Genomic DNA, 25,018 nt, shown 5'->3' on the forward strand with positions numbered 1-25,018 from the left:
GGAAACTTCCTCCAGATCACCCCATCAAGCTCAGCATGTTACACAGCGTTTGGATGTGTAAATAGAAAGTTTTGTGGCAAATTTATTGCAACCAACCTTCAAGACTTGGTTTGTCATATGTAAATCATTTTGAGAAGCTTTAGGATGAAAGGTATTGTGCTTATGTCTGGGATTATTGACAACAGAGCTCAAGAATTTCAGAGTTATGGTGCCCACAGCAACTGTATCTCATCACTAGTATTGCAGCTATAAACTGCAGTATTAAATTTAACAGTGTGTCTATTATTTAATAACACTAAAGTGTTCGGCTTGCCTGAATTATGAATGTCTTATGAGCTTTGTAACTTTAACTCCTCTGACTTTTTCTCAGTTAAAGACACTGACCTTAACATTATACGAACATATTTTATTAAGCACATTAAAGATTAATTCACTAATTTATTTTTTCTTTAACTAAAGCATAATGAATAAAATATTAAACAGCTTAAATTGCCTGTCACAGATTGTCTACATACTCTGACCTAGATATCTAATATCTGCCTGAAAACTGATTGGAAATAGACTGCTTAAGCTTTCAAACTTTTGACATAAGTCTGAGCATGTAATCAAAATATCAGCAGAGCTTGATTTTACTAAGCCTGTGTTAATTTATTTTTGTACAAGTGTGATTTAAAAAGTCACAGTTTTACAGTTGGCAGGCAGGAGCTGTATGTATGGGAGGGGTGGTAGGAATATAGATTATATTTTTGCTGTTTGATGATGTTATAGGCCTAGAACCAATGCAGGAATAAGACCTGAAAAAAATATTATCTTCTCTCTGTCATAAGTGGCTGGAGAAGAAGTTTAAAATGCTCCATACTCTTGTATGTCAAAAATCAGAATCAAAACCGCAACCAAGTATTACCTTCATTTGCCCTTTAGAAATGTATACACACCAGGAGAGCATCAACTGGGGTCTAGGCATAAACTTAGAAACCCCAGAATTGAAACATTGCTTTTTTTTTTTTTTTTTTTTAAGTTTGATATGGAAACAGACCAGAGCTTTATACTCAATCCTGCTCCTCTAGTGGGTTCTGTTAGTACTTAGTACTCTCCGTCTATAATAGTCCAGTTCTTAGCTACAGTCTTAGCCTTTTCTAGAATAATATTTTAAATGTTTTTAAGTGTATTTGTTCAATTACTTCCTATAGATACACAACTCTGCACACCATTTCTCGATGAGAAAACTGGACTTTGAAATATGTTCCTGCCTTAAGGAACTTATATTCCTGAAGGTCAGGCAAATATCAAAAACAAAATAAAACAAAACAAACAAACAAAAAAAAGCAACTAACTGTGCATGCTCAGTCTTGAGAAAGAAGAGTGAGCCAAAGAAGAGATGTTGATAAAGATACCAACTCGGGTACACTTCCGGGATTAAATCCTGAGTCCTCTGAGGAAAACATCAAAGCTCCAATTGAGTTTATCAAGGCCAGACTTGATCAAGAGAGATCTGGGAGAAAAGAGACCTCAGCCTCAGCACAATAAGAAGGGACTGGTTTGAGCCTGGAAGTTCAAGGAAGGCCCCAAATCATGATGTCAGTAGCAGAAAAAGAAGTCAAGGAAGGAAGAAAGTTGGCAAGGTCTTGAGTTTGGAATCAGCGGGAAACAAAGCAATGGCATGACTTATGAATAGTTGGGTTATTTAATTATCATTAATAATAAGCCCATGTATGCTGAGGACCATTAAATATCGTTGTTCCTTTGTGTAGCACAGTGGTTTTTGAATTGCACTTTACAGCAGCATAGATTGATAAAATACCACAAAAATTTGACATACATCAACAGTAACATTTGAAAGGCCTTTCAGCTTCTGGACTTAGGCTTATGTTTGTAGTGGGAATCAAGAGCTAAGCTGTTAGCAAACAGTCCAGTGTTCCAGTTGTGGTTGTCTAAACAAGCTGGCATGTAAATGCTCTGGCTGAAGTTTGGGAAGCAATGGATACACAAGATACTCAGCAGAAATGAAATGTTGTTGAAGAGCAAACTTCCAGTAGAAGAAACGCTCAGTGATTATCCTGGTAGATGCTAGTATTAGTAAGCTGCAGGACAAATTTTAGCAACCCAGATTTGACACTCCTTATTTAATATGGCTTGTAAGGGTTTCTGAGCATTGTAGCTATATCTTGTTTTATACAGTTGATTCAATAAGAATAATCAGAAAAGTAGAAAACTAAAAATTCACAACTACTTTTAAATCTAACACAAAATATGTTTAAGCCAGGAGAGGAGAGGAGAGGAGAGGAGAGGAGAGGAGAGGAGAGGAGAGGTTTGTGAGAAAGAGGACTGCGGTCTTGGACTGTCCTCTGCTGTGTCCCAAAATCTTGTGAATTCCCATTCCCAGTGTTCCATATTTCCAATGCAAAGAATGGACAGCACTTACTTCAGATCAAGAGAAATTATGCACATTAATAGGGAGAAAAGGAAAGGAATAGAGTTGTATGACTCAGACTAACATAATTCAAAAGGAGGATCCCTGCAAGCTGACAGGTGTTCAGTCACACTAATTATGCTATAGAAGCAATAGCCCTATAATTTCATACTTGCGAAACTACTTTTGTGATGATTAGTACATAGCTCTGCTAATTTGAAACGTATCTTGAACCAAAATCATCCTGGTGAGTGTAGCTATGTGCACTCTGTCTGAAAAGATCGTGATACAGGGATTTGTATTTCATCTTTTGTGCCTCCCCCAAGGTGTTCCATGTGTGGGGCTGAACTAAAAATACCCTGATCTCGTTCATAAATGCTTTGAATGAAAACTAAAAAAAAAAATATCTAGCCCAGTATTAGACCTACCTGAGGCTCCTATATCAGCATGTTTACTAGAAACTTCCCAGATAAGTAGTGGAAAATAACAAACAACACCAGAAGTGCTTGTGACAACGCAGGGTGAGAAGTGGGCCTCCCCTGCAAAGAGCAACCCATGGTCAAATGGGATTGAGGGCGGGCTCTTGGCCACAAGAACTTTTGCTGTGGCTCTGTTGTGGCTTAGCACAGTCAAATCTTGCTGTGCGATTACATCAGGGGAGAGTGTACTAATACGAGAATTGTATTTATCACTTCAGGTTCCTCAAGATGAATGGACTGGGTACACACCACGAGGGAAAGATGATGAGATTCCCTGCCGACGAATGCGTAGTGGCAGTTACATCAAAGCCATGGGGGATGATGACAGTGGAGACTCAGACACAAGTCCGAAGCCATCTCCAAAGATTGCTGCACGGAGAGAGAGCTATCTCAAGGCCACCCAGCCATCCCTTACTGAGCTCACCACACTCAAGTAAGTCCATATTTTATTTCATCATATAGAGCTCTCCATTAAGACATACTGTTTCTGTTCCTTTTTGTTTCTACTCTTTGCTTCTATGTACCTGTTAAGGAAAGTTTTTAAACGAGTGTGTTCAGTCATGCTTTTTTTTGTTGTTTTTTTTTTTTTTTTTTTGTCTGAACAAGAGTACATTTGGGAATGTATTTCAATGTTATTCTGAAAAGGGACTGTACTTTGAATTTGCAAAGTGTTTCAACCTGTTACTGTTAAGTGAGTATTCAGGTGTGTATTATACAATAGGTCTGTTCTTTAAATACTTTGCTGAATTATAGCTTTGGCCTGCTAAAGCTTTACATAATTGCATATTTATATATCCTCAACATGTGAAATTAGCCTTAAGGTGGTCTTTGCAACTCATCAGAGAGCATCTGACATTTAATTAAAAAGAACAATGGCTGTCTGAAAATAGATAAATCCATGGTTTCCACTCTTTAGTTTATTCAGAATTGCACTGTATTTTGTGGAGAAATATACCCAAAACTAATTTTTTTTAATCATTTATGAAAGTTTTAGTCAAGAGGAATGATGAATTTATGGGGTTTTAATGTCACTTCGTGTTTTTCTTTCATTTGGGCCTTTTAAAAGAGCCACACAAGTTCTCATGAAAATTGCACAAATGGACAATTATGGTATTAATGTTTTATTTAAAATTATTCTAAAATTGAGAGCTCCCCTAAAGCAAGAAAATAAATTCTATCCATAAAAGAAAATAGTGTGGATTTAAATCAACAGTAGTTTCTGTCTGTCTTCTGCAAAATTTGTAGCTATAATAGTGAATCATAGTTCACCGAACCAAAAATAGCCTCATTTCAGTATAACTTGCCTAAGGCTGTAGCTTTAAAATGGGAAAAAAAAAAAAAGAGCTGTATCCATGATTAGTGACAAAAGACTCCTTCTGCATTTTCCTCATTAATTTTTCTTCTTCCTTGTACTCCTCTATCCCATTTTTTCCGAGAGACCTTATCTGAGAAATAGATTTTAGGAAGAAACATTTGCTCCTTGTTAAGAATGTCGTGCTCTTGACATTAATGATGAACAGACCAGAAAACAAAAACATGCTTATTGCAGCTCCCCATAGCAGCCTGCCTGACTTTGTCTCATGGGAAGCCAGGAAATGCTTCTGCTCTGTCTTCCCATCAGTGTCCAAAGGAGAAAGCAGTCTCGTTTTCTGTGGGGATTTCCATAAGCTGGCGCTTGCTCAGAGGATGCAGTGATTCCTCTCATCATCCAGCAGACTTTACCACACACTATCCTGAGCCGACACTCCTCTGAGATCACATATGATAACCTGTGCGGAGTCACCTGGAAAAGTGAACATAAATGTTATGTACCACCACAAGCTCCATAAAGCCGTGCTTTAGGTGACACACTATCAGGCATGGAGCTCATTCTTTCTGAGACTTTAGAAACATATGTTCCATAGTTTCATCATATATTTGTGAAGTACAATGCATCACAGTGGGTGTATTTGCTCTTGGTCATTTCCGTTCTCTGTAGGTATGAGATTTGCAAAAGAATATGGAATTATTAAAAGTAAAAAGTCCTGCATGTCACCCACAGAGGATGTTCTATCAGAAGGGCTAGGTAGCAGAACCTTTTGGGTTTAGCTTTGAAGTCATCGTAATTCAGAAAAGTGCTTGTACAAAATATTTCATTTCACATGTGATTTTTAGACCCTTCTTATTTGCAGAAGCTTTTAGGAATGTGCTGAATTTTAAGCTGCACTGTAAAATTCATGTAAGTTTAGGAGCTATGCAGAAGTAGGATGTAAATCACAGGGTAGAAGAGGAAAGTGGTAAATGGTAGAAAAACAAAAAAAAGAGGACAAAATATGAAATAACTTTTATTTTTCAATGACTTTCAGCATAAATTGGGATGAAGTAGAATTCTTTCTTTAGTCTGTGATGATACTTCATAGAAATTTTCTGGGAAACCTTTTCACTTTCAGAGACAAACTATATAATACATAATTATGTGTTGTTTTTATTCCTTTCTGCTGAACATGATAATTTGAGTAGGGTTTCTTGTGAGAACTAACCAAGTGCTTGCTCTGGGAATTGAAGTCTTCTGTTAAGCTAGGCCTTTTTTGCAGACTTCTTCATACTTTTTTTAGTAGCATGACTTGACCTTGACCATGACATTGCTTGTTCATCCCAGGGCTACCATGATTACTTCAAGAGGTGTGATAGAGTTTTGCTGGCCTGTCAGCCAGAGACTAAATTAGAGCCCCTAACACACTGAATGTAGGTCATCAAGCAATTCCGTAATGTGTGATAACGAGTTATTTCCTTGGCTTACTGTTGACCTGAGTTCAGTTTGCACCTGAATTTGAGCTTTATGGAAATTGGCCAAGAGCCACTTTAGTCAGCAGGCAGCCTTTTACTGACACTGGTCGACTTTCTAGCTGACCTTGCAGGACATTATTAACACCTTAAAGCTGAGTGGTATTTCATTCCTTTAATTATGGGGTTTTTTTCTGTCAGTGAAGAACAAGGCACCTTGTAAAAGTGGTGTTTCTACAGTGGTAATTGTCAGTGATCTTCTGCACTTCTCTCTGTTACTCTCTTCCTCTATTTTTTGTATGCAGTCTCTAGTTGGCTTCACTTTCATCTTTGGCAGAGCAAATAACTTAAAAACATTTTCCCTTTTGCTTTCACTGTTGTTTTTGAAGGGATTTTTAATCTTGTGGGACTTTTCATCATTGAGTACTTTAAGTCTAATATTGGTCTCAAACCCACGCTCTTCCTCCCACCTACCTACCTACTTTTGCTCATGCGCCTACTCTTCTAAGAAAGGGTTTTCATTATTACCAATGTTTCTTTTTATATAAGGAACAACTGTTGAAAAACATAACTGTGTCATGTCTCCTTTATGTAATACAATTTTTTTCCTGGTTTTGCTGAGGTTTTTTTTTCTTACTATACCTTGCAATCTCCCTCCTACAATATTCCTCCCATGCCATGGTTTCCATGTGGTTACAGCACATGTGTCAAATGCTGTGGTACCATTCTGAATAAAGCACAGCTTGCTGTGCTCTTGAAATGCACACCTCCGCTGCTGCACTCTCATTATCCTACCAGGAAGTAAGCAGCTTTTTCTCTCTGTCTTCGCTGGCAGTATCCTCTTGGTGTTTAATCTTTCACAGTCTAGATAAACTGATTCAGCTGGGGGGAAAAAAAAAAACAAACCACCAAACAAACAAACTTATTCCTTCACTATCTATATGTACCTTGGTTACGCTTAGCCTGGTTTTTGTTGGAAAAAAGGTATGCAATTATATAGTTTGTTCACATGCCAACCTTTCACCTCCACCTCCCAGTAACTTTTGAATCCATTGGCCAGCTTTAACCAAGTTTTCTAGAGAGACCAAAGTCTGAAAGATATAAAGTTCCAGAAAACTTTATGAAGATCTGTAGTTGGATAAGGCAGAGAAAGATCTGCAGCCACCCCTTAGGATCAGTTGAAGGACTATGGGCAAAGTAGCTGGTGAGTCAGCACAAGGTGCAACTTGATGGCAGCACTTTCCAACCCTAAAAGATGAGGAACATGGAAGGAACTGGAAAACTCTGTTGAGGACAGGAGATCTAAGAGATGGGTCCTGTTACAATAGTTTTTCTACTTCATTCCAACACTTTCCTCTTCTCCATTGCATGCACACTCACTGCTTAAAATATGGGTTCAGATTCTGCTTCCTAACTCAACATTGCTGCTACTGTGGGATCTTCAGCCACTTGAGTATTCTGCACTCCTTTTTAAGTTTTTCTAAAATCTTACAGCGCTTAATGGAAATCCATTTGTGGGTATTTTGCATGGATTTGAGGTTATATACCTTTGCAGAATTGTTCTTTTGAACCCATCATTTGATCATACAAACTGTTCTGAAAGTTGTACCCACTGATCACCAGTGTATTGACTATTTCAGTGGTCATGATACTTTGGAGATGTTTTGGTAGAACTCATGCAAGGAGGACAGAAAGAAGAGGACAAAAGAGTTTTTTCTTAACAAATCTTTATTTTCAAGGTATTTTAGTGAACATGTCATGTTTTTCCAGTCAGCTGTGACTTTGAGAAACACACTTCTAAACACCACAAGCGCTGTTTAATGGCCACCAAGTTACACCACTGATGATGAAAAGGGTATGTGAGCATATAAGCAAAAAGCATAAGGCTTTTCTCTTTTTTTTCCCAATGGTACAGAATTCATCTGTGTAACTTCCATCGTAGTTGCATCTGTTCCTATGACTTACTGCATAGATGAATGACACTTAGAATAACTGAACCAATTCCCAACTTCAAGGCTTATCAGAGGCATTCCAAAAATAATATTTCAAAATACGTGCATATATATTTGTGTATACCCAGGCTTACATATTTTATGTGTTAATACAAAAAGCGTAAGTACTTTCTGCTTGTATGTTTACCAGAATCTGGTTTAGGACATAACGTCAAACCGAGACACAATTGTTTTGAAAACCTCTGTGCTATTTTTCATAACATCCTATAAAATCACAGTAAATGATCAAGCTTAATTAAGAGGCAGAATATGATAGCAAACTTAGTAAGACTGACAAAAGCAAGAAGAGATAGATCTGATTTACACATCCTGAATTCAAACTTTTTCATCACCTGTCTTAGAACTGATCAGGCCAGTTCCTGGAATACAAGTTTTCAAGCTGGGGTCAACCTATATTACAAATCAAACCTTGACAGAGTTGCAGGACCAGCTCTGCTACGACGATTTGCAAAAAAAAATCCAACCACCCTTCTGTACATAGTACATGTTTCAGATCAAAAAGCCCCTAATCCTTGTCAAAGAAATTACAATCACAATAGTTTTATAATCTTCCAAGTTCCCAAATAGTTTTGTCTGGTGGTGATTTGTGACAATCAGGAGGAAGCTGATATGCACACCATTGGCACATCCATATAGACTGACGGAAAGGTAAAGTGTATCTTCTGCACGGAGTGAATTAAAGGTGAAATTACATAATCATAGAATCATAAAATAGTCTGAGTTGGAAAGGATCTTCAAAGTTCATCTAGTCTAACCCCTCTGCAATGAGCAGGGACATCTTCAACTAGATCAGGTTGCTCAGAGCCCCATCCAGCCTGGCCTTGAATGTCTCCAGGGATGGGGCATCTACCACTTCTCTGGGCAACTTGTGCCAGTGTTTCACCACCCTCACTGTAAAAAATTTCTTCCTCATGTCTGGCCTGAATCTCCCCTCTTTGAGTTTAAAACCATTGCCCTTGTCCTGTCATAACAGGCCCTGCTAAAATGTCTGTCCCCATCTCTCTTATAAGCTCCCTTCAAGTACTGAAAGGCTTGGTCCTCTGGACCCTCTCCAACAGGTCCATGTCCTTCTTATGTAGGGGACCCCAGAGCTGGGTGCAGTACTCCTGGAGGGTTCTCTCCAGAGCAGAGGGGCAGTATCACCTCCCTCAGCCTGCTGGCCACGCTTCTTTTGATGCCACCCAGGATACTGTTGGCCTTCTCAGCTGTGAGCACAGATTGCCGGGTCATGTCCAGCTTTTTATCCCGAAGTCCTTCTTGGCAGGACTGCTCCCAATCCTTTCAACCCCCAGCCTGCATTGGTACCAGGGATTGCCCTGACCAAATTGCAGGACCTTGCACTTGGCGTTGCTGAACCTCGCACTTGGCCTTGCTGAACCTCATGAGGTTCACATGGGCACACTTCTCAATGTCTGTTTTCAAACATGGTGCTGGGACTGATGTGAATGAAAGGACGAGCAAAGATCCATAAGCTTTTTATAGTAAAGACACAGCAAATTAAATGTCACATGGCAAAGATGTTGTTAAATGTTATATGCAAAGCTGGAGGTCTTTATAACTTTGATTTTCCTATAGTGATGCAATATATGCATTTATGTACATAGATATCTTCATGGCTTCTCAGACTGAAATACACATCTCTCAGAAAACTATGGAACAATATAAACTCTGGAGATGGTTCTCCCACTTTCTCAGCTTTTCTAAAATGCTGCTCTGGGGAAGTGTATGTACTGAGGGAAATGATAAGGAGTGTAAGGATAATTGTAGCCTGACACACTGGCTGGGCTGTTCTGGAATTTGAGCAAACTGAAGCTGATGTCCCTACACTGCACTTCGGCATGTAGCATAGCCTATATCCTTAGGTATGAAAACCATCTTGGTCTTAGGAATGAGGTCCTATTTACTTTAAGGTGTTTCTATATTACTATAACATGCTCCATAATATCTCCAGAAAAAAGGAAAAGGGTGTCATATAAACAAAAGCATGTTTGGTTTTTTGTTTGGGTTTTTTTTTTTTTTGAAACGGAGGTGATGTTCTCATTCTGCTAAAATTAATGAAAATGTCCCATTAACTTCACTGACCCAGATCACAGATAGGGTGATGCAATATCTCGTCTTCCTTATGGTGAATATTTTTAGACACATGCAGGGAAGCTTGTTAATTTTCTTTCTTGTTGAGTGACTTCCAATTAGGAAAAAATTACTTTCCTCATTAGTACAAAAGGAATAAGTCTGATTAATCTTTTATCAGTGTTTTACAGTATGTTTCCAATACAGTGTATTTCATTGTTTCTTGTTGCAGTCTCTTTCATTTTCATCAAACCTTTAGCTGCTGAAAGAATTGCTTCCATCTTCCTTAATGTGTGTTTCGTTTGTTTGCTTGAAGAGGGAGTTTTTTGGATTTCCCGCGAAAGAAACTGGAGCATCTCCATAAGCTCTGGATGTGTAGCCAAAGGAATAATATTTTGGAACTATTATTGGCCTAGGTACTAAATTTCCCAGACTGCAGTCATTGAGGCATGAGAAATTGTCTAGCTTTTTATTCATATTATTGCAATCTTTTCTCTCTTTTCTCTGAAAGCTATGGAGAAGCTGTTGGATGGGTTTCTCACTTTTCAGGTTCATGTGTCAGGTATGATTAAGTTCAGTGAATAATTTATAAGTCAAAAGAAAATTTGAAAGGCAAAACAATGAAAAATATATTTATTTTGAGGTAGTAGGTGGGAATACCTTTGGAGCCAATGATTTCTTTATGGCAGCTGACATCTATTTGGTGTACATGATACAGGATATTGATTTATTTAAGGAACTTAGAGCTTGAAGCTTTTAACAAACAGTTGTAACTTTCCACTGATGGATATATAAAGCACTTTTGGTCAGTGAATATAGTGATGGGCATATGAAAAAGCTTATGTCCTATGGCAGCTGCCCTTTTGGGCTTTGTGTCCGGTCACACAAAAACATGTATGCCTTTATGGCACAGAAATGAGCCCACTCATCTCACTGTAGCATTCTCTGTGGAGACAGGGCATTCCAACAGTTCACTGCATAGTGTGTAGGTAGAATCATAGAATCATTTTGGTTGGAAGAGACCCTTAAGATCGTCGAGTCCAACCATAACCTAACTCTAGCACTAAAGCATGTCCCTAAGAACCTCATCTATACATCTCTTAAAAACCTCCAGGGATGGTGACTTAGCCACCTCCCTGGGCAGCCTGTTCCAATGCTTCACAACCCTTTCCATGAAGAATTTTTTCCTAATATCCAATCTGAACCTTCCCTGGTGCTACTCGAGACCATTTCCTCTTGTCCTATCACTTGCTACTTGGGAGAAGGGACCAACACCCTCCATGCTACAACCTCCTTTCAGGTAGTTGTAGGGAGTGAGAAGGTCTCCCCTCAGCCTCCTTTTCTCCAGGTAGGATGGGCATTCCTCCTCCTTTCTACATCTGTGATGATCCTCCCCAGTTTATGCTGCAAAGAAATTGAGATGCCCTGTCACCAGTAAGCCATTAGAGTCTCACTGCTAGCAGACATTCCTTATCCCGTCATAAAACCTACCCTCACGTCAATCCACACCTAAGTCCATTTGCCCTTATGCCCTGTTACATCACAATTATCATGTTTGTATAAATACTGTTATTTCTTGTTTCTCTGGGAAGTCAGAATTTTATTGTATTATAAGTTGTGACCTATACTACAGTTGTTGCGTGTACTTTTTACCTTTACTTAACTGAAATTAGAGCCCATGAAACAGTTACAATTGACTAACCTAAGAATAAACATCATACAAAAAAAAAAGCACCTTTAACTTTGCTAGTAATTTTTTAGGATTTATGAAAGTTATAGGCCAGTAGTTGTGGAATCTGAAGTTGTTTCTTCACATCACACCAGGTAGTGCCCAGGCAAAGGGTGCTCACCTGCACTTTCTCCCTATGCCCCAATCCTGGACTTACAGAGGTGTAGTTTAATAAGTCACAGTGGCCATTAATTTTCACTTACACTTTTAGTGCATCTGCCAAATAGGAATTTTGGCAATTATTTTTGTAAGTCAGAGCTACATCTCTTATAAAGAGACACAAACAGTTTATTTAACTACTGCCTCAACTATTTCCTGTCAGGAGGCTGATGCAGTCACTTTTTTACCATCATCATGACTCTCCAGGCTGCAGGGAATACTGGGGAAATACTGTCAAATCATTTGCATGAATATCAGGTGGGCTTTTTTAAATGAATAAAATTCACCTTTCTCCTGCTAGATTTGAATTTCCTTGCAGGGAATATTCAAACAAGCTACCAGAAAATCCGAAGAGCATGTTTGTGCATGCATATGAAAGATTTGTGTGCAACTATTTACAATACAAACGTTTGTTCAAATTAGGGAATGTAACATGTAGTGTGTGTCTTACCTGAAAAATTAATACCAAGCACTTCAGTTTCAATGCTAGTATAGAATATTTTCCATGTGATTATTATAATCCACGTGTTAAAAAGAAAACTATTATCCAACAAATTTAAATAATGAATACATTAAAGTAAATTCCGGTAAATATTTGGATAACCATTTTTATGCTGTTCTTTTAGTTGTAGAGAAATGGCATGCATAACCTTTCCTGGGACCATCATGTAACAGTCCCACCTGCCTGAAGAGTAGCTGAAATAAGAGTGAAGTGCTCTCAAGCTCTTTCTCAAGTCCAGATTCCCATTCAAGTTTTGCAGCCTGCTTTTCTAAGCCAAGTGCTAGGGGAAAATGTTACAAATATTTAGTGATAACTATAACAAATATGAACCACATCTCCTGCTCCAGAAGCTGGTAGATGAGGTGCTTTTCCTGTAGTGTTATCTCTGGCTTTCCCATCCAGCCTTATTCATAAAAATGATGTGTCAGCCTTGAGAGACACTGTCGTCTTTTCTTCTGTTCCATTTCTCATCTTCTTCTCACATTCTTTCTTGACCAGCTGTTTGATTTGTTCCAACCATAATCTTACAAAATAACAGCTATCCACAGCCACCATAATAAGAAATTAAATGAGTAATAAAGTAAATTACAGTTAAAATAGTTAGAGTAATTTAAAATATGGGGGGAAGTGTTTGATTTAAAAAACGAGACAATTTCACATTTCTCTTGTAAAGAGTTAAAATAGACCTGGTTTTCCTTTTTTTTTTTTTTTTAAGTATTTTTCCAAAGATGTTGACAAAATGCTCACCTATTTCCTCTGAGGAAATATACTGTTACAAAAAAAAAAAAAAAGGAAATTGGTAATTCAGTGATACTATGTGGAAATTCAATGTGAACTTGCTGTTAGCTGTATGTCTCAATCTCAGGAGAAGAGCAAACATATGAAGCTGAGTTCTTCCAAGCCTGTAACATTTGTCAAGATTATGCCATTATTTAGTGACACTTCCTCCCTACCTTCTCTATTTGTGCAGAACAGATATATTGCTGTCATCTGAGGTGTTTCTTTTTCTGGTTGCTGGTTTTCTTTGTTCAGTACTACAAAAATGTCGACCCTGTTTCCAGCCATATACACTGGACCATGGCTCTTTGGATTCCTAATGAGACACTTTTTGTGGGGTTTGTCTGGAGTCATTAAAATCCCATCTATGAACTCCTGGGGTTGCAACAGTGCTTGGTCCAACTATTACACTCAATTTTTTCACTATTCTGTGATGCCTTTCACTTTTTCATTTGATCTTTCTCATCCTTAGCTCAAAGACATTGCAGGAAATAATTTCAGAGTAGTATATCAGGAAAAGTATTCTGCTTCTGTCCCTTCCAAAATCATAGGGGCTAAACTTCTTGGTCTTTTTTCTTCAAGCTGGCCATGTGGGAAAGAGTTGGCAACGTCTGGGTTTCACCTTCTTCAGGGTTCTGATGTCTGACACCAGCTCCCCGTTGGCATTCACCAGAAAGCTTTTCTGAGTATTGTGAGTCATTGGAAAGTGCCTCTTTCTCACAGACCCCTGCATCACAGCTTTCAAAGAGGCCCATGCAGCTTAAGCAAAGTATGATCTTTTGGCAAGACTGGGGTAGAGTTTTGGAAGTCAATAATTTGTTAAAGAAAAGCTGCAACTTCATTTAGATGATTGCCTTACTTGCAGAAATGAAAATCCTCATCCTGTATCTAGTCTGTGGACTCAACTTTACACAAGATTTAACTTTATTTTAGACATAGCTAGAGATCGAAGTGAGGACTGCCAATTTTTTAGCTTCTCTCAGTTAAATCCTTACTCATTTTAGAACAAATTATTTTGGTGAATTCAGGTTCACCCCATTGTCTGTTTTAAAAAGCAAGGTCTATCACTGTACTTTATTTGTAAGGGCATTTCTAGGACTTTCTTTAAGAGACGCAACTATAAGCACTGAACCAAGATGTGTTTTTCAGCTATCTCTTTAAGGGTATAGTTTTTACACAACCAACCTGCATGTTTATGTGCAAAACTGGTCTTGCTTATTTTTAGCCCTACTTCTGCCCACCTACTTAAAAGGCTGTCTCAAAAAGGAAGTTAATAATGTCCGGTGGGGACAGGAGAAGAAATACAGCCTTAGACTGCAAGGATGTACACAAGATATATGTTAGGAAAATTTTCTTAATGGTAATGATAGTTAAGCGTGGGAGTGGATTGCCAAGAGAAACCACTTCACTGGATGTTTTCAAGAAAAGGGTAGAAAATGTCTGTCAGGACCAATTTAGGTATTGCTGATCCTGCTTTAGGATAGGACAAGAGACCAAATGACCTCCTGAAGACCCATCCAGACCTATCTTTTACGAATCTCTTCCTGTCTTTCTCAGGATATTTAATATACCTACTATCACTGTTCTTACTTCCTTTTCATAACTTATTTTTTTAAATATAAAACTCTCATCAGGACCGAATTATTCCTGAAGTCTTGCTATTGGATAGTAAATATAGAAATGCCATCCACAGCAGTGCTGCATGATTTTTTCATGTATTTTGAATGTCATTTCATTGCTAGTGTTTTGAAATTATGTTCTGACTGCTGCCAACCATACTGAGCTTGACTCTCTGTATGCGATCTTGTATGGCTTGCTAAGGGGACCTCAGCTGATGTATTAAATCTGCCATGCAGAAAATTCATAGGCACAAAAACAGATGTGTGTTTGCACAAAATTCAGTCTGAAGTCCTTAATGTGCAACATAACAACACGAGCAAACAGGCAATAATGAAGTTAATTATTCATAATAATTTTCTGTTCTTATCAGCTAGAAGTGTAATATTCTGTCACTGTGAAATAATGGGGCCCCTTTATACTAAAAATGGGTCGAGTTAAAATAGTGTATTTTACTTTAGTTTTAATGTGAAATCACAAGACAGTGTTTCTGCAGACATGCTTTGGGATCTTCTGTTAATTCACATCATGTTAGGTTGAGAGAGACATGAAAGTGAGTAATTGTTTGGCCCTTACAAATAAAAGATACTATTAATATCTAAGTCATGTTGATGCTCGGTCATTTGTTTCTTGTGTTTTCTTGGTTTTGTACTACTGCTAAAATGGAGTAGCTTTCAGCTTATATTAGTAATTCTCTGCTGGTTTGGGTGCAGTGTGGGGTGCAGGTCAGAGGCAGGAGGCAGCAAAGAAAGTGTGTGGACCCTGGTAGCTGGGGCGCTGAAGGAGGGCAGCATCAAATACCGCTCTGCTCCCAGTGACACACGTGAATGAAAGTTCATCTGAAGAGACTTGACTTTTTGAAGTTTCTTCTCCGCCTAACAAAGTTATAAATGTTTTCCGAAGGGGAGAAATTAGGGAAAATCCTTGAAGGCTTTCTTACATTGTTCTTGCTTTCTTATTCATTGTACACCACAAGGATAGAGAACTACCATGCGATCACTGCTTGTGTTATTTGCTGGTGTGAAAACGATATTTTTGCTGGAAGCACCTTTGCAGCAGCTACCGAGTTCCTGTGAGAGACTTCTGTGGTTGCACCTGCAGCTGAGTTGCATGGCAATTTCCCATTCCCCTCCAGAAAAGCCATGCTACCTGACCAGCCTGCACCCCAGCTGCCCGACAGCTTTGGCTGCAGCAAGCCCAGGGACTGCAGAAAGCACTAACTGGCTTTGTCATCCCCGAATACCAGCAGCCACATCCAGAGCACCCAAATCCTTCCCCTTATTTAAGTGACGTCAGGGTGGCAGCCATGCTTGGGTTGTGTCTGTGTGGCTCTGCAGTATGACAGTGATGTATCATCCTGAAGGCAAGCTCAAGAGCTTTCAGAACTAGTATATACATCTCTCCTGGTTTACATCTGACAATTACTATTGCATATTTGTCCTCAATAAGCCTTCATTGCTCTACACTTGAAAGGAAACTTGAAAAACTTCTTTTGCAAGGTAGTACTCATTGGACTAGTCCTAAAAATGTTTACAGTTATTATGTATGACTTTATCACGCCAAAGTACGCATAATGTAGAAGTTTCTTAAAACTTTCTCTTTTAATAATCAATCTTTATTACTGTCTGTGTAACAAAAATTGGAAAATTTACTAGAACGCAAAATAAGTGGTAGAGTCACCATCACTGGAGATGTTTAAAAGGCATTTAGACGAGGTTCTTAGGGACATGGTTTAGTGCTAGATTTAGGTTAGGTTATGGTTGGACTCGATGATCCTGGGGGTCTCTTCCAAACCAAAATGATTCTGTGATTCTATGACTCTATAATACAAGGTTTTAACTTCATTTATTACTTTTACTCTTTGTTTTACAAAACTTAAAACTGCAACTTTGCTTTTATCACATTTAGAGAAATAAATGGTCTGAACTTTGCATAAATCTCAAAACCAAGGGTACACACATAAAGCAGAAAGCTGACAACCACTCTGGGTGAAATAGTGTCAATGACGACATCGACTGAGTCATGACTTCATCTCATAATATTTATGAAGAGGTGATTGAAATTATATTTATAAGAGCTGGAATTTCAGGAGGGGGCAATTTCTGAATTTCTGAAGGTCTTTTTTCCTTATTCTGGTAGGATGTAGCCAACATGTCATTCAACCATCCTGAAGTTGCAGTCAAAAATGTTAGAAATCTCAGAAACGTTGGCACCGTCTAGTCAGAAGGGTCCAATCTAAATGTCTAGGCATGGATTTCAGGCTGGTGCAGGATGTGTTGGACTCATGTCAGTCATGTGACTGTAAGAGCTGTGAGACAACAGGGCTTTGGCAGAAATTTGTTGCTCAGACTTGTTTGAAATGCTGGTGAGTCAGGCTGTGACACTGCAGTTGTTCAGTCATTTACTGTTGGGTAGAATGTCATTTCTGGCATAGCAGTAACTCTCTGTCTATTCCTTCCCCCCACCTCCCATTTAGACATCATTTGATTTTGGGCACAAATTACTTGCTGTTTACCTGTGATGAACAAATTTGAATTGAGAGGGAGTGGATGATGTCTTATTCAAATCAGATGTTAGATTGACAGTGGTTGGAATGAATGTCAGCACTATGTCCCTTTCTATCTTCTCTCTCTTTTTCGTTTTTAAGCGATTCCTTAATATTCCTAAGTAATAATCCTCAGTAGTTAGCTAAGCATCCTTTCTCCATTAAAAGAGCCAAAATTTGCATGAAGAATATCACATCTAGACTCAATGTTCCTTCACTCAGTGACATAATGACCTTCTGACTACCAACTATTTCTGTATTTCCACCTCTCCACCGCTTTATTTCCTTTTTAATTGAATTTCACACCACTGAAAATAATGAGTGTGTTGCATTCTCTGCTGCTGTCTTTTATTATATCCTTGATCCAAACACACCCTCCTGCTAAGACTTTCATCAGTGGGAATTTAATTATTAACCTTTTTCAGTAGTCCTGTTACTCATTTCATCACTTTGAGTCTTTTGCAGTTCTTTTATCCCATATTTCTAGTCCTGACTAGAGCTGCTCTATTGCTAGCGCTCCTGTGTTCTTCACATGGCATCGTTTTCCCAGCAGGGAGGCATGCAGCTTGTGATGGAAAACAGCTATGCCTGCCTTCGTTTCGGCGCTCCATTGCTGCTGCCGTAGGATCATAGAATAGTTTGGGTTAGAAGAGACCTTCAAAGTTCATCTAGTCCAACCCCCTGCAATGAGCAGGGACATCTTCAACCAGATCAGGTTGCTCAGAGCCCCGTCCAGCCTGGCCTGGGATGTCTCCAGGGATGGGGCATCTACCACCTCTCTGGGCAACCTGTGCCAGTGTTTCACCACCCTCAGTGTAAAAAATTTCTGCCTCAGGTCTAGCCTAAATCTCACCTCCTTTAGTTTGAAACCGTTACCCCTTGTCCTGTCCTAACAGGCCCTGCTAAAATGTCTGTCCCCATGTCTCTTATAAGCTCCTTTTAAGTACTGAAAGGCCTCAATAAGGTCTCCCCGGAGCCTTCTCTTCTCCAGGCTGAACAACTCCAAGTCTCTCAGCCTGCCCTCATAGGAGAGGTGTTCCAGCCCTATGACCATTTTTGTGGCCTCCTCTGGGCCCTCTCCAACAGGTCCATGACTTTCCTGTACTGAGGGCTCCAGAGCTGGACACAGAACTCCAGGTGGGGTCTCACCAGAGTGGAGCAGAGGGGCAGAATCACCTCCCTCAACCTGCTGGCCATGTTCCTTTTGATGCAGCCCAGGATATGATTGTTCTTCTGGGCTGCAGCGTACACGCAGTGGTTAGTTGCACTCAGTCACACTTCAGGCTACCTTTGGAGCGATTTCCTGGGCAACTGGGCTTGCTCCACGCTCCAGTTCTCCAGACAGAAGTTGTCACGGTAGCTCATGACCACAGCGTGGCAGCTGAGGTGCCCTCATCATCGACCAGCGGTCAGGCAGCCCTCGTGCACTGATCCCTATGCAAACACACGTGAATGCCAAGGAGGCTTTATCCTATCAGCTCTAATTGTTCCTTCTCCAGATGAGTTAATCAGATTTGTTATATCTCTGTGATGACTGTGGTATCTTGCCTGAGTGTTTTGCCTCTGGCGGATTGACAAGCCCTCGTTTTCTATTGAAAGTGTATGTTATGACTATATTTCCTTCCCCTGTTCTCCAAATGAGTATGTCCACATAATGGTAGCTTGTTATTTAATGTATCTAGTTCCCTTAAGGGCGACAGCCCAAAGAATAATAAAGTAATCCATTTGAAGTTCATACAAACAATGAATCACCTGAACAGCTGCCTCTTTAAAAACAGGGCTGTAGTTTGACATTGATGTTGGAGAGATTCTTCATATTTTGAACATGTTTTCAGATTATGTGCTTCATTTTATATACCTCTTTCAAATTATGTACATAATAGACAATAATAAATAATGCATAGAGGAAGAATCTTTATTTTTAAGGAACGTTTTTTAAAGAAGAGGATAAAATAAAATTGGCATGTAAAGTAATACTTAAAACTGATTTTAGAACTTCTTGATGCTTATTTGCAAGCCTGTTTTAAAATATTTTTAATTATCAATATTTTTAAAAAATCTAATCCCTGCTCACAAATAGAATATTTATATTTCTAGAAAGAAAAGGTAAAATTAGTCTTTTTTGCAGTCAAAAACAGGTAAATGCTTGCTTCTGAGTCGAGTCTTAGTTTTTATTGTACTATCCTATGTTTCACAATTACTCCCTGCGTGCTTCTATCAGGGGCAGCACTGAAGCCAGCCAGAATGAGAAGGTTAGATATTATCCAGGTTAGGGCTAAGGTGAATGTAAACCCCCTGCCCTACTCCCTGGGCCACCCACTGCCCCCAGTATGGCCCTGAGATACCCACTGGGAGGTCGTCCTGCTCCATTGGGAGGTATGCACTATACTCGAAATCAACACTGAGTGTTTTCCATAAGGCATGAGACTTAATGGGAATAAAGCACAGAAAAATTATTGTCAGCTGTTTCTCTGAAAGTCCTTGGGAATACTGTGAAATTTGGATCTGGGTCCTCAGCACTGGATTCTGCAGTGGGTTGTTTACAAGTCTCAAGTGTAGTGTTTAAAATCTGAGCTATGGAGGTTTTTTTTCTCCCCCCTGACAAATTATATACAGAGTTTTAAATGTCAGCCTCCTACCCAACACAATGGGATGATAACCTCTGCCATGAATTAATCAAACTGCTTGTTAAAAACATTATCTTGCCACTGTTCTTCCAAGTTCTTTTGAATTCAGGCAAATTTAACAGCTTTCTCGTCCATAAAATGATACGCTAAGGTTAATTATAGTTCAGGAGCACTCTAAGGTATGATTTGGCTGCTCAGTGTTCCTCAGGTCTAAAAAGAGCATGAGGGGTGCACCTGGAAAAAGCGTCTGGCTCGCATTGTTCCTGTAGGGAAGGGGAGAATCAGTCGAGCGATTAAAATGAAGGACTGAAATTGCCGGACTCTCAGGTGTGGTGGCCCTTTTTCTGCCAGAGGGGAGCAGGGTGGTGCGAGACTCTGGCCCCCACACCTATGTGCTGTTCCTCCATGGCAGGTAGGTGGTGGCCTCAGCAGCAGGGACCAAGGGATAAGTGCTGGGCGCCCCAACACTTCTGCTCCCTGCCAGGCCTCTTCCCAGCTGCGAATATTGATGGATCTTCAGCTTTGGGTAAAAAGGGACAATAAGACTCACGTCCTGCATGTTGGGATGCCACAAGGATTGATTCATTAAAGTTAGCGCAGCAATTATGGAGCTGTGTAAAGACGCTGCAGAAATGCTAATGCAGTCATTGTTAGTCATTGCTCCCTTGCTCTTAGGTCCTGTTTTTTACTCCTGAAGCAAGGCTTGCTGCAGTGTTTCCTTATTTTAGGCACTGATCTCTCTGGTGACCAATTATAGGACCTGAGGGAATGGCAGGAAAATGTGCCAGGGGAGGTTCAGGTTGGACATTAGGAAAAGGTTCTTCACCCAAAGTGTGGTGGAGCACTGGAACAAGCTCCTTAGGGATGTAGTCATGGCCCCAAGCCTGACAGCGTTCAAGAAGTGATTGGACAATGCCCTCAGACATATGGTATGAATTTTGCAGTTGTCCCATGCAGGGATAGGAGTTGGACTTGATGATCCTTGTGGGTGCCTTCCAACTCAGGACATTCTATGTTCTATGATTCATGCTCACCGAGATCCCTGGGAAGAGCCCCACTGTATTACACGAGCAGCGAGGCACAGCGTGAGGAAGAAGTTACATCATCCTCATACTTCCCTGCTGGAGGAAGAGCTGCAGAGGCTGGCAAGACCTCAGGCAGGGATGAAAGGGTTAGTTCTTGTAGTTCCTCTTCAACTGTGCTTCCCACGTGCATCGTGCTGCCAAGATGCTCTTTTCTCTCTTTCCACCTGCTGCACATATTTGGTCTCCTCACATTGTGTGAAAGCCCAAAGGGGAGCTCACTACTCCTAGGAGTAACAGTAGCTTGTGTTGCATTTTGCTGTGTCTGTGGAAATGCACAGGTATGATTTTCTCATAACTTGACACATCTCTCCCTCTCTTACCACCATGCTGCCCACACCCATTGCTGACATATGTCCCAGGGGTGCTTCATATATTTTCACAGGGAGTAAATGATAGACAGTCATGCTTCCCTTCAGCTAGTCCTGCCTCTCCTCTTCCCTCTGTGCCCTGCCTGCATACGCTAATGCACGACTTCCCACTCACATCTCTATAAATTTTCTTTATATTTGTTACCCTTCACACTATAGCAGAAGGGAATCTTAAAATGTTTTGAGGTTGTTGTTTTTTCTTCCCCATGGGGAAGGCCTTCAGAACTGGGAAAAGATATTTTAATATATCTCAGAGCCTGAGCTGCCGTGGTATGTGCTGCACAGAGAAGCAAATACAGCACACAGGCTGAAAATCACGGTTTTGCTGAGTGGAAGGGGTTCCCACTGTATGCTCTGTGCATGCCTATTCCTGGAAAACCTGTGAATTCTCAGAGGACAAACCATTTGGAAGGCTGTGAAAAACATTTGTCTCTGTTATTGTCTCCATATTTCTCTTCTTTGGAGAGGGTAGACAGCAGCATAGATGGTCCCATACTGATGGCAGCCTAATCGCCCAATAAGAGCATGGTGCGGCCAGGGACAGTAAAACCCACATGAGCTAGTGGAGGAGCAGTTTTCTACCTACATCCCAAGATCTTAGTGCACTCACAACACAGGAGATTATCCATGAGCTTGCCACAGTCTTCTTATAAGGAATATTGATCCATTTTTTTTCTGCTGAGTTTAAACTTGGGTTTTTTTCCTGTTTGGAAAAGCCTGTTAACTTAAGCAGAATTTGTCTAAGCTGGGGAAAAAAAAAAGTGGCTCAAACTTACCCATTAACAGACCTTCAGCAAAACTCTGAGATTTGAACTGCTAAACATCTAGCAATTACCTATCTAATTAATTACTTGTTTATCTTTAGATAAAAACAACTTTTAAATTTTATTTAGAAATTTCCTGTTACTAAATATCTTCTCGTTAGTGAGTAGTGAATAGCTGTACACACAAAAACCTGCCTTCACTTATCCAAATTGCTTCCTTCCTGCTATAAATGGATATTTAGCATAGCTATCTGTAGTGAAAGGAGCAAGACTGGTAATACAGTCATTGAGTGTGTTTTATTGTGTTGGGCTTTTCTTTGGTTTCTGCTTTCAAATAGCTTTATTCTTAAAGAATGTGAAAGTAACATTTTTAGCAAGTTGCCAGTTTCTGTACAGAAGAAAAATTCCTTTTTCAGCCCCAGTGCTGATCTGCCCTTTCTAGTCACTAAGAAAAATACCTTCATTCATGAAAAGCACATAAAAAAGCTTTATATCCTGCCATTTTTGTAATGATATGCTGAAATCAAATTGCCCTATGAATCCTAATTAATTGGAAATCAGGTCCACAATTCGTTTGGACTGTAAAAATCAGAATATATGCTAAGAAATAACAGATATGCAGCACTTTTTAATATGCTTTCTGTTTCTTGAGTCCTTGAACTTTGTGGTTTTGTGCTTTCTTCACCAACTGTGAAAACTCAAGGGGTTTTTTCCTTTAACTGGAAAGGTTTTGCAAGCTTTAAGAAAAACATAATGCATTGCAGAAGCGTAATGAATAGCAATCATTGGCAGCACTAGATTATTCCTCCCTCTAGTGGCTGGCTGGCTCCAGTGGGAATAAATGGAGCTCTTTATTAACATCTCGAGGAATTATTCCATTAGTTTAGCTACTGGGGACTTACTTTTTTCAGGCCAGCATCCTCCAGCTCCCTGCCTGCTTGGTAATCTATGGTGCCTCTGTGCACACATCTGTGACTATGTTACGTGACCAGCATTTCAGTTTTTCAAGGTGGCCTCTACTGTGTTCTCAAGCTTTCCCGGTCCTTTCTCTACATTATATTACGTGATTCCCAGTAGCAGTCACATAAAGAAGATCTCCCCACTTGTATTGCATTTCCATGATTCCACACAGTACATTACACCAAATCCAGGTAATTTGTCCCAGCTGATCTCTGATACATGCTGAACTGAAAAAAAAAAAAAAGTGATTAATTTGAGGCAGCTTAGTTTGTCTGCTCATGGTGCAATACTGGGGACAATGAGCAGGATATTAGTGCTTCCTCCATCTACCTGGCTGTGTCAGCACATGCCCATAAACCAGTGGACAGCTCAGGCATGTTCATGTCATTGACACTAAACACATCCCTTTGTGGATAGCTCAGCAAAATGTAAAGGTGTTGCAGAGCTGGTATGCTCCACTTAATTTTGCCTAGCAGCAACCCGTACCTACTTAGTTGGAGGGACAACATTTGGTAGCTTGACAAATTGGCCCTTACCTGGCCCATCACAGGAGAAGCCAGAGTCCCAGGAGGCCGAGCAGACCTTTGAAGGCGGCCCTGTGCATCCCACCTGCACTCAAAGACCTGCTGGTGTTCAAACACTATCAAACAAGTCTCTGATCTGTTGCTCCTGGCAATAAGAAATGGATTAATATATTATCATAATGTTGCTGTTTTCTTAATCAAGGTGACAAAAAATCTGAGCAGTAAATGTGGCTGCTGTAAGTACAATAGCTATTTAAAGAAGAGGTCATCTAAGGAGGAGGATACTAACTCCTATGACTCAATTAAATTATTCAGCTTCAGGGCATAATTGCAGCACCCCTCATAAGAGTTGTGAGGCTTGAGAAAGTAATACAGGTTTCAGTATGCTTTGCTTAAAATTAACATTTTAGGCATTAAGCATTTCCATAGGTCACTGAAGTTATATTAGGCTGGAGTTCTTTTTCAATGGGTTCTGTCTTACCTCAGCAAAACCATTGACTTGAGATGATATCGTAAATCACCATCCATAGTCAATAAATGGCTTTAATCGAAAAATGCATTTCTTCTAAAGTACCTTTTGACCATCACACCAAACACTCTTTCCTCTTTATTAACCAGCTGTTCTGCTTTATGCACAGTATCTGTCTCTGGGGCTGAAGTTTATTATTTCAGTCATTCTGTTCATCTTGCCTCCAGTAATATAACAAAAATATGGTGATGCTATTCTCTACCATCAAAGAACCTCAATCCTGTTTGCTGACTTTAATTCAGCATCACAGAGCCACCTGAGAAGTACTGGAGGGAAGTATTAACATACCTGTTTGCTGAGCCTGACAGTTTATATGACTTTTCCTCCAGGTCACAGAGCAAATTTCTGTCAACACTGAAATCTGAACCCATGAGCCACAGCCCATTGCCCATGGTTTGAAATGCCAGGTAGAAGCTATTTATCCAGGTATTTTCATCTTCTGAGTAGGACAGAAGGCTATCTTAATCTTTACCATGTATCCTATCATTATGTTTTGAAAAGGAGAGAGTTTTTTCTTAACTCATTTACAAATGGTTGGTTGGTCTGTGATTTATACAGAATAGACTGCACACTATTAATCAGTCCTCTGGAAGGAACTAGCTTTATTCCTTTCCCTCTGCAAACAAAGGAGTTTGGGTACTTTTTCTCTTTTTCATCTGACCTTGCTGGATTTTTTTGCTTTAATTTTTCATTGGAAAAGACCAGTGTGCTGATTCGGTAAAGCATATCTTTTAATTCTAAATATGACCATTAAATTTGAATAAATATTTGGAAATACTTAGGAATGCCTAGTATTACAGGACAAGCGGCCAGCTGACTCTCTCAGGAGTCAAAGGCTTTCTTCCTTTAAAATGAGGTGCAAAATCCCTTTTAAGATTCTCAAACCTGACAAACATCCACTCTTCGGAAATATTTTTTACATCCTTATTGTCTATCTGAATCATTGCACTTGACACTAACAGCATGATGAATGGCATGAGAACTCGTTCTCCATTCCTCCACTGCCAGACCCAAATAAATGTTTCAGGGCATTTCTTTTTCATGGGATTAAAAGATACTTATTTTAAATAATAATTTTTTAAAAATCCCTTTCATTCC

At 39.6% G+C, this 25,018-nt stretch overlaps 1 protein-coding gene across 2 annotated transcripts in view; it reads left to right on the plus strand.

Moving 5' to 3' along the window:
• DLGAP1 (DLG associated protein 1) overlaps nt 1-25,018 on the plus strand; it is a 146,828-nt gene that overhangs the window by 12,334 nt on the left and 109,476 nt on the right. For both annotated transcript variants that reach the window (XM_065627725.1, XM_065627727.1), the window contains exon 2: nt 3,108-3,322. In XM_065627725.1, the coding sequence (XP_065483797.1) occupies nt 3,108-3,322 (215 nt within the window). The remainder of the gene's footprint in view (nt 1-3,107; nt 3,323-25,018) is intronic.

The sequence above is a fragment of the Caloenas nicobarica genome, chromosome 2 (genome assembly GCF_036013445.1).
Source record: "Caloenas nicobarica isolate bCalNic1 chromosome 2, bCalNic1.hap1, whole genome shotgun sequence".
Taxonomy (NCBI): Eukaryota; Metazoa; Chordata; class Aves; order Columbiformes; family Columbidae; genus Caloenas; species Caloenas nicobarica.